This window comes from Diadema antillarum, unplaced genomic scaffold, assembly GCF_040938485.1.
Source record: "Diadema antillarum isolate AM-2024a unplaced genomic scaffold, OU_Dant_1.0 seq00000786_RagTag, whole genome shotgun sequence".
Taxonomy (NCBI): Eukaryota; Metazoa; Echinodermata; class Echinoidea; order Diadematoida; family Diadematidae; genus Diadema; species Diadema antillarum.
Window position 1 is genome coordinate 65,655 of NW_027271674.1, and position 10,963 is coordinate 76,617.

Sequence of the window (10,963 nt, forward strand, 5' to 3'; positions counted from 1 at the left end):
TGTAGCGATGCATTTTGGAAACAGATTTTCGTTGATTCTGTGCCCTTCCGTCACCTCTTCAACTGTCAATAGAGGAACAGAAGTATAAAGGAAGAGAAAGTGACTTGGAGTAATATTTTTCACTGAAACGTGTTGAAAACCTAGCGAAACTTATATCGTACTATGTCAATCCTTTCCTGGAAAATGCACATATGGGCCCGAATTCACGAAGGTGGTACAAGTGAAACCATGGTTTAAACCATGGACAAAAACCATGGGGCGCCAAGTGTCGCACGGAATATTTCGTTACGAAATTGGTCATTTCGTCGACAAAATGACCGTTTCGTTAACGAAATGTTCATTCAGTTGAAAAATGTCATTTCGTCACAAAATAATCATTTCATCGACGAAATGACTGATTTCGTAACGAAATATTCCATGCGACACTTGGCGCTCCATGGTTTTTGTCCATGGTTTAAAATGGTTTCATTTGTACCACCTTCGTGAATTCGGGCCGAGGTATTTAAGCTTGGTGATTCTAGAGAGAGATAACTGCAGGGGCACAAAACATTCTTACCATCTGGCAATGTCACGTGGACTTATGTGTACCATAGAGGGACTGCAGCAGATTTTATTCCACCGTTTAACTTCTCTTGCCCAGATCCGTCTGTTAAACCTTCACGGATTACCCCTATTCTAACCTGGCCTGTTGTTCATGAGAAGATGGCGTGGAACGTCGTCCTGCTACTCGGGGGCGGAGCGGCCATGGCCGAGGCCTGCAAGGCAAGGACACCAGATTTAAGTTTTTAATTATTATCCTGCCGCATTTATATTCTGACAAACATCGCAGTTATAAATCTGCACCAAGATACTGAATACATCAATCTTTATACCTGTCGTCATTGAAAAATCTCCCTGCAACTCCAACCCGATGTTATACATCCCGGGGGCATCACGGGGATTTCCCCGTCAGTGTCCTCGGCATTCATCGAGGTTTATTTCGTTTCCGGATGCGAAATCACACCAGTCGATGTCTGTTAGTCGCTTGACCTGATATTATTCTCGGTATTAGTTTGACATTTTCGCATCCTGCCAATCAATCCTCATCTTACTTAGACGGGAAGTGTCCGCTTTGTCATGATTGACTGCCAATGATTGATGTGTCAGCCATATTATGTAGACGTGGAATCAGGTGTTCAAACTTCTGACTATAACTTTTTATTGTTTTTCCTATCGTCATGACAAAACATCCAAGCTGTTACTCCCTCATCGATTGAAAAACTGTAAAAGTATACATCTGCTTTCATGTTTTGCTCAGTGACAATTGTTCACTAAATAATAAATTTGACAGCATTACGTCGCACCCTAAAGAAAAGCTGGCATAGAATGCCTCTGACACACACACACACACACACACACACACACTTTACTTGATATACTATAGAGGTCTGAGCTGAAATGTGACAGCGGCCGAACAGCGCAAGCACTGTGCTGCTTGATGTATAATTTATTGTAACATTGTCCTCCGGGAAGACCTTAGGGTGTTTCATCAATATTATAGTCAGCGCTGAAAAGTTGTCAGTCTCTGACAATTTCAGCAAAAAAAAAAAAAAAAAAAAAAAAAAAAACACCTTGCTTTTTATTGGCTAAGGAGCTCTGGTCACTGACGGTTACTATGGTGATTATCGGAGACTGACAGTACTTGTCAGGGCTGACAACTTTGATGAAACGGTACCCAGGCTGACAAAATCAAACGTCTTGATTCCATACCAGATGGAGCTATGTACATATTATCATGAGTCCAATAGTGAATGTGATGTGATGATAAATGATAAAGTTGACGGCAGAAAACCTTTCAAAAAAGCGCAAGTAAAGTCTGGCAAAAGCAATTATTTTTTTAGTTTTTTTTTAAACAAATAAATGAGCTTGACGACACGTCGGTAACGTGGTCGCTAATTTAATTATTTCAGTGAGCCCACTAATTCAGGATATCGTCTTTTGACGATTTTTTCGTCCTCAAATTCATTAATGATTGCTCAATATTAAATTCATCTGTAGTTATATGGCACGCACTTTTTTTACTGATTACGAATTCTTATAGCTCAATTACAATACTCGAGCCTTACAGTGGTAGAAAGCTATGCATTTGTCATGATTTCTCATCCTATATTAGATGGTGCACTTTGGTAATGAGTTGGACACCGCAGATTCACAGCAGAATTCTGACGAAAGAAAATATAAAAGACTTTTAGAAGATTCGACACCAATAATGCATGATCGACAAATCTATAAAACTATATACTACCTGCTGGATAAATGTGCTGCAGAGTATCCACTGACTTTTGACGGAATTCACACTAGCGAATACTTTCAATTTGCATATTGCTCTGAGACCTATGAATTTTCGTTCGTTCGTTATTCACCATTATAGGTGTCTGGCTTGTCGGCATGGCTTGGTAGCCAGTTAACAGTGTTTGGAGGGCTTCCCCCTGCGGCTATGGCTCTCGTCATCTCGACAATCGTGGCCATCTTTACCGAAATCACAAGCAACACCACCACAGCTACCATCTTTATCCCAATATTCGCAGAGCTCGTAAGCATTCAATAACTTGACATCCATTTTATTTGATATCGATATCTCAATCATCATCACAACAAACTGCAATGAAACTTTTCACGTGGGCTCTGGAAGGGCATTTTTTTTTAAGATCTAGAAAAATAACGACGTGGTAGACACATAAGCACAAAGTTACAATTTGAGCAAGTCGCTGTTTGCATAGAGGGTAAAAAGAAAATAAAAATTTTGCATATTTGTCTCGAATGGCTCTTTTCCATCGCTATATTGACTTTTGCCACCATTACAAAGTATGCATTGTTTTCCTCATCATTATGATGATTCATATTATATATAAAAATATAGTATATATATATATATATATATAGAGAGAGAGAGAGAGAGAGAGAGAGCGAGAGAGAGATAGATATAGATATACAGATATATAAAAGTACATACATGTACTCTCTAAAAAAATTGAGTGAAAATATTCACTCTTAAGAGTGAATACTAAAAAGAGTGAGTTTAGAGTGAATTTGGAATAAATTTTGAGTAAAAATGTTCATTTTCACTGAATTTGGAGTGACCTCAGATATCATTCGAAGATTTTGGAGTGATCCCTGAGGTCACTCTAAAACGAGTGAAAATGAATCTTTTCACTCAAAATTCACTCTTTTTTGTATTCACTCTTTTAAGAGTGAATATTTTCACTCGATTTTTTTTTAGAGAGTACATATAATTTATCTTACTTTGTCTTTTTCTTCATACAAATTGTCATACTATTATAACCTGTATGATTTGTATAATGTATTACCTTTTGTGTATAACATTGGTGGAAACAGAAGTATATTAATATTTTGAATTTAATAGAAAGAAGACAATTTGAAAGGAAAGAAAAATACCTGTTCACATGGCATGCCCTTATTTAAACAAAAAAAGCGTCGATTGAAATACATACTTGCCTAATCGGCATCGTGTTTGAAATAGGACGCCATCTTGTGATAAGTTCTTCTCGATTTCGATAATCAATTAAGACTTACGTTGAATATCGGTTTTTAGGTGAAACAATCGTAATGGTTTGCTGGATAGATCGCACAGCCTCTGGGCCGAATGCATAAACGCTAGCAATTGCTTGTGCTAGCATTTTACTTGAATCCGTATGCATAAAAACAAGCAATTGCTTGCGAGCAGAAGCTTTTGCTAGCAAGCACAAGCAATTGCTTGCTGCCTGCAAGCAATTGCTTAGAGACCAAGCATTTGCTTAAAAACGTATGCATAAAGCATACCTTTTGCTTGTTCTTGCTAGCAATTGCTTACGATTTTCCAAGCTCTGTAAAATGAGCTTGAGCTTTTGCTTAACTGGGACGTTCCCTTTTAAGTATCATTTTTCATATAAAAAAAAGAAAGACCACACTTGTGCAGGATTGGTATAAATCTAGAAGAAATTACTCCTAAGTAGTGTAAGAAACTTTTGGTTTCAACAACGGGAATGTCCAGTGGTTAGCACGCAAAATGTGATGAAAAACTGGTAGGATGTCTGACTTTGGTGGAGAGCAAGGAGACCTCACTCCACGTGCGATCTGGCAGATCCGGGCTACTATAAGCAGTGATGGGAATCATGCCAGTACGTGTGTGTGTATAGATGTGTGTGTGGGTCTGTGGGTGTGTTTTTACGAGTGTCATTTCATAGCTCATTTGCTATGTCAGGAAATGTTTCCGTACACACATGCCCTTTCAAATACATGCTGTCACACTCGCCTTTGTTCTTTTGTTCGCACAGGCGTGACGTCCTTTTTGTTGAAAACGCAAGCAATTGCTTGTGCGGGACAAGCAAAATGTATAAGCACAAGCAAAAGTTTATGCATATGGATTTAGGCGATTGCTTGAGCTAGACCTTTTGCTAGACGAGCTTGTGCTTTTGCTTGAAGCAATTGCTTACAAGCAATTGCTTGTTTTATGCATTCGGCCCACTGTAATGAATATCAGCCTACGTTTGCGTTGATCTAAAAACGGGCACATCAAGAATGTGTAAGTGGCTGCCGCATTCACAGCAGTGTAAGAGTCTCTCTGAAGTCAAACTGACTTTTACATCTATCCAATTTACCACGAATCAATAAGAAAATAAATGCAATATTTCTCTCTCATCTATAAAGCTGAGGCCTTTACTAATCTTCTGTCGGCACGTGATATCATAACACTGTTCTTGTAGAGTGCAATTATTAGGGATCGACGCCATTGATGAAATTATGTTATTGTTTCGAAATCGAAAGACACTCCGTGTGTGCTTTGTTTGTTGTAGAGCACCAGTCTTGGAAGGAACCCGTTGTACATGATGCTCCCAGCCGGCATTGCATGCTCCTTCGCATTCATGCTTCCGGTGGCCACGCCTCCAAACTCCATCGCCTTCGCCCACGGGCAACTCTCCGTCATGGATATGGTGAGTACAATGCTGTACTTCGACAAAACAATTAGTGTAACCAAGGAAGCTTAACAAAATGGAGTAACAACAGTCTCATTCCCTTTGATCCCATGTTTTATGCCGCCACTCTGATAAATTTGTAGTTTCTACTAAACTGGAGCTGCCCAATAGATAGGAAGACAATATTGATTTATGTGTTATTGCACCATGACTCGTCACTCTCAAAGGAAGATATGTCTTTATGATGGTAATTACTTTTCGCCGTCCCTTCTTACAAAACAAGCGGTACATACATGTAAACAGACACGGGGATGTGCGAATAAAAATTGTTCAAAATTGATGAAATAAAAATCAAAATTATTCGACTTTACATGACTTTACACTAATATAACATATAAATAAATGAAGAACTATACTTGAAAATTATACAATAATCAGTTTCATTTGTCGGCGTTGTAGTGAGGTACAGTTTCATATATTTTCACGACATACAGCTCAGGTTTACATTTTTGCACATAATCCTGGACAGGATTTACTTTTGTTTCATATGCTTTCTCATTAAGTGTACATTAATTTAATTTGACAAGTAAACAAGCAGAATATAGCCGATATTATGCTATAAGTTAAAAATGAATCTTCAGATTGCTCAAACAGACGGCGGCATAGAACCCCAGTCATCAAAGGCACAAGTGCACCTTTGGAATTCTTCTGTGCATCAATAGAAAAATGAGGGCTGTTTGAATAATAACAGCCAGTTGGAACTCCATTTTTTAAACCTCCTTGGTGTGGCAAATAACGAGGAAAAAAATAGATAAGTAGCTTGCAAAAAAAAAAAAACAGCATAAATGTCATTTAAATTATTATGATAGACCTATTATAATGTCTAGTTGATTTATCGATACGTCGATTTACATTTTTTTTTTCTCTTCTCGGTTTCGGTCACTGCAGTTTGTCGTTCATGCCGAGATGAATACAAGTCACTTTGATTGAAACTGGTATTTTGGGGGTAGTTTTTGTCGCTGACCTCATGTAAAAGGCCAATTGTAATGCGGGACCAAAATCGGCCGCGCATTTGGCCAAGCTCTGGAGGTAGTCTCGGCAGCGGCCAAGCCGCGGCCGAACCCGGCCTTTTCTCACTGTAAACGCAAACTGGGCCAAATGCGGTACCAAATTAAGTCTGGCTTCCAGACCCTCTGCCCGTACTATTTCGCTATTCAGGATATTAACGCCCTCAACGTCGAAAACTAGTATAGTGGTTTTGTCCTGCAAAGGATTTTTCCTTCGGCAAAGGCCTTTGCCGAACGGAGACTTCGTCGCCGCGGAGTCCAGAAAGGGTTGGCAAAGTGTCTGGAAGCCACACTATACCAAATTGCGTTTGTTTACAAGCAGAGCGCGACTACGACAAAATATTGAAAGGTTTGAATTGAAGAAGAAATTTACAGGAAATAATATCATATAAATTGACTGTTTTCCATCATTCAATGTTATTTTGATTACTTTCTGACATAAATAATGCAATAAAGTTGTCTCTGCTTTGAATATAAGAATCTTTATTTTTACCAAATTTGAGCACTGGAAAAAAGTTCGATAAGGCTACGAAAAGTGTCAAATCTGCGACGTCACCAAAGGTGTATGCAACCTAGTGGGATTTACGTATCTATAGGCAAACTGTGTGCACTTTTCAGGAAATTGGTGTGTAATTTGTTTTCAATCTAGAATAAATCGTCCGCCAAAACTATATATTCACGTCGTGAAATTGTTTGTTTGTTTGTGTTCATTGGAATCATTTTTTACACCCATAAATTTACGGAAAAACAAAGTTTTAAAAGCACAAAACCTATCGTCAGCTCAAGATTCACGATCGCCGTGATCAGCTGTTCCTTCGTACAGCCACAATTTTTACTGTTATTATTGACACAACAAATCGATCATTGTGGGGGAATTGCGTATAGCTGAGGTAATCTTACATACTCATGAAGGATGATAACTAAGTCAAAGAGCTGTAATTGATTGGAAATCATTTTTACACCCATAAATGTACTGAAATAAGACGTTTGAAAAGCACAAAACCTACCGTAATCAGCTCAAGATTCGCGATCGCCGTGATCAGGTGTACGCACAACAGTACCAGCAGAATCGACAGTGGAGAGGTATTCCTTGATGCCGTGATTTCAGCTTGATTCTTCTTCGAAATGGCATGATGGAGGTTTGTTAGATAAATGTGTGACCTTCTTTTTCTCTTGTGTGTTGGTTTAAATTCTAATTTCTACCTCAACTTGCTAAAATAACAGTCTAACAAGGCGGGAAACTGCAACATTTCCGTGCTAAGCAGCAGTCACGATACACGTATTGCATGCAAGCATGCACTGCTGCTGCAGCGATCCCCATAGTATAACACGCAGGTTGCACGTATTTCGATCAAGTGCCTTGGTATTAAACAAGGCTGTTTACGCGTCTGGGAGACGATTTACATAAACTTCCGCATGTTTCAGACGAATTTATGAATGAAAGTGAGTAGCATGGCATCATGCCATGACCATATTTGCAATAATCAGAGGTAGAGCTTTCTGTAGGTACCAAATGTGTCAGGGTTCAACGCAGAATATCTAAGACACGATCGCCAAGAGAACAGTCATTTTCGCCGTAAGCGAAGGCGATTTGGTCTTTAGACGTAAGATTTTGGCCAACTTTTGAGATTGACATCCCACTATTCTCCTCAAAATTCCACATTTTGTAGGTTGTATTTCGAAATTTTGTTGATATCGATCAGAAGCTACAAAATTTCCCCTCCAATTCACGTGATACCAAAATGTCAATTTGGTCCCAGAGGTCATTTTTTGACCTTTTTCGGGCTGTAGCGCCAAATCACATTTCGGGTTTTGCCAGAGCGGGTCTCATAGCCGTACGGCAAATCAGCTCATACACATTAGGTGACGTCGCTCAAATCCGATGTTTCTTGTAGCGAACGGAGCTACAAATGGTCATGGAAATTGGGTGTTTCTTCAATCTCAAAAACAGTTTGGGGGTAAAGTTACATCGTCTAAAAGATATCCAGTTTTGTTAACTAGCTTCTTAGCTTTCCGTAGATATCAAACTTGTCATATTTCTAGATTCTCTATAAATTTCTGCTTTAAGGACGTTCCTCAGTTGAGTTTGTGCGCATCCTAGATGCGCAAGTTGGCAGTGACGTAACAAAGAGCGTAGAAGCGCACGCACGAGTGATGAGCTGAGCTAGCTGAGCTGAGCAGCTGCTAGAAGGTCGAGCTAGAGTGTGGTACTAGTACGTACGGATACCCGACAGCTCCCCGCGGCGGCCGCGCTGGGCGGCCTCGCTCGGCTCGCGTGCAGACTGTACGCGTGTCAATCTGAAGTTTTCCACGCCTGTGTCCACATAATAATCATCACTGCTGTGTAAGGGAAATAATAAAAAAAATGCACATGGACCTTCCTTTCTGAATATTTTTTTTCACCATATCACTGCAACTGTGAAGCGTTTTTGTTCTTGTTTTTTGATTTTTTTTTTTGAAAAAAAAAAGGGTTTTGAGTTAGCCGCATGATATTCATGCATCCTAGCAAGGTATATCCCTGCATTGGTTCCTGGCCAGATCTGGGGATTTCTGTCGCAAGGATGCCCTGTTAGCACTAAAACGAGCACATGAACCCCCCATTTTTACAATAGTTCTGCATTATTAAGTAACCCTTCTTCTACAATTTGATAATGACAGCATGACATTCATGAACCCTACCTAATCAGGTCACACACGATAGGTTCCTGACCAGATTTTAGGGTCCTAGGCTGATTTTATATGGGGGTGCTGCCAGCACAAAAACTAGCAAATGAACCCCCACTTTTTATTGTTTTTCTGGAATTAGTAAGCCTTCTTCTACAATTTGGTGAAGTTTCGTGAAAATGCCATGGATTTTGAGTGTACAGCATAAGTTTTATGAACCCACCCTGTCAGGGCATCCCTGCATAGGTTCCTGACCAGATTGTGGGGACTTACGATGATATATGTCGCATGGGGGCGCTGCTAGCACAAACACGAGCCCATGAACCCTACTTTTTATTTTTTTTTTCTGGAATAAGTAAGCTTTCTTCTATAATTTGATCAAGTTTCGTGAAAATAACATGGGTCTTGAATGTATACAGCATAAATTTTATGAATCTTGTCCTTTAGCTCACCCCTATAACAGAAAACATCGATGAGAAGGATTTTAGAGATTTCGGTGTTTTCTGCCGCGTGAGGGCGCTGCTTGGTCAAGAATGAGTGCATAAACCCTAACTTTAAAACCTTTTCCTCGTTTTGGGTACCTTTTTCTGCAATTCTTGCAAATTTGGAGAAAAGAACCTGGATTTTGAAAGAATTATATGGGCATTTAAGTTTGTCATTGCAGATTTTGTTGCTAATCATGGTCTTGATCCTGTAACGCTATCATTTTGGCACAGGACGGCAGTTAAGTCATATTCTTCAAAGTCCCGTAAAAGAAAAACAAGCACATGAACCTATAGTTTTATTAACACATTTGGGCTTCGGATGGGTCAAAGTTACGGTATGGAAAGTTTGAAGGAAATGACACGGATTTCACTTTAACTGAGGAACGTCCTTAAAAGCCCGGGCCGAGCCCGGCACTGTAAACGGATAGAATTGCGGGGCTCGACCCCGCAATTGAGGTCGGGCTCGGCCACGGCTCGGCCCAGCCCCGCACTGTAAACGGGGTCTATAACGCCTTAAACCTTGAATTCCTTTGCATATAATCACCAGCATTGTATAAGTATTATCAATAGTAATAGCAGCAGCAACAACTAATCTTGGTATGTTTGTGGTGGTCGTGGTTGCTCATTATTATCCGCGTCATAACCACGTCATAACGTCGTGATTACTTTTTTTTTTCTTTTGCAATGGAAAATGTTGTATGGTTCCTTCTTCGCTATCATACCACTCGTGGGACTTTTATCTTGTAGGGTGTTCAACGATCTGTCCTTAATTCCCAGCTGGCTGAATGTCAAATTGACACTTGTACCAATTTGTATAATGTATACTTTGTTCTTGACGGAAATTCAATGTAATTAAACATTTACATTAAACTGAATTGAGCTGAAAGTATAGCAGCAGCAATATATGTTTGTTGTTGTGTTCGTGGAAGCCGTGGTTGTTCATTGTCATCCACGTCATAATCACTCTCATTATTGTTGTTTTCCTGATCTGATCTGACAGGCGAAGGCAGGGCTGATGATGAACATTGTGTGTGTCCTCGTCTCCAACCTCAGTCTGAACACGCTTGGCGTCTGGGTCTTCGACGTCAACACCTTCCCGGACTGGGCCAACGGCACCACTCTTCAAGCTTAACCGACCTTTTCAATATAGTGCCTTGAATGGTGTGTGTTGTTGGTTTTCGCACTCACATTGAACGTCTTTCATGCATTTTTTTTATATTTTATTTAGAGAATGGGAGTACCACGGAATGGAAAGGCTGGCCCGCTCGGCTTGATGTCCACGAAAATTGGCTTATAATCAGAATAGCATGCATGTGCAGAATAAATATGGCGATGTAATTTTCGATACTCTTGTTGTTGTTGGTTTTTTTTTTTTTGGTTTTTATTGTTTCATTATATGATATGCAAATTTTAATCAATGTTGTTGAAAAAAAAATGATAAACAACATTAACAAGGCAAGTGCCATAATGTGTCTCGCCCATTCGCGTACAAGAAAATGTACGCGAATGGGATATAACAGATAAAAAAAGAGATATAACAGATAAAGAGATATAAAAGGGTAAAAATTTATGGCAGAAAAGAAACGTGCCATAAAAACTTAACATTGGGCCCTTAAAGTTCGTTGACCCCTGCCTGTGACCTTTGACCTTGTGGTGACCATCAACTCCCCAAGGACATCTACCATCCAAGTTTGGTCACAAACGACCTATGGATCAAAAGTTATGACCCATAATAGAAACGCGCCATAAAAACTTAACATTGGGCTCTAAAAGTTCGTTGACTCATGCTTGTGAC

General features: G+C 39.6%; 1 protein-coding gene across 1 annotated transcript in view; it reads left to right on the forward strand.

The window, feature by feature from the left end:
• Nucleotides 1–10,300, forward strand: part of LOC139739175 (Na(+)/citrate cotransporter-like) — a 48,033-nt gene extending 37,733 nt beyond the window's left edge. The window contains exons 11-14 of the mRNA XM_071649789.1: nucleotides 641–762; nucleotides 2,411–2,572; nucleotides 4,833–4,970; nucleotides 10,169–10,300. Coding sequence (XP_071505890.1) covers nucleotides 641–762; nucleotides 2,411–2,572; nucleotides 4,833–4,970; nucleotides 10,169–10,300 — 554 coding nt within the window. The remainder of the gene's footprint in view (nucleotides 1–640; nucleotides 763–2,410; nucleotides 2,573–4,832; nucleotides 4,971–10,168) is intronic.
• Nucleotides 10,301–10,963: the final 663 nt, after the last annotated feature.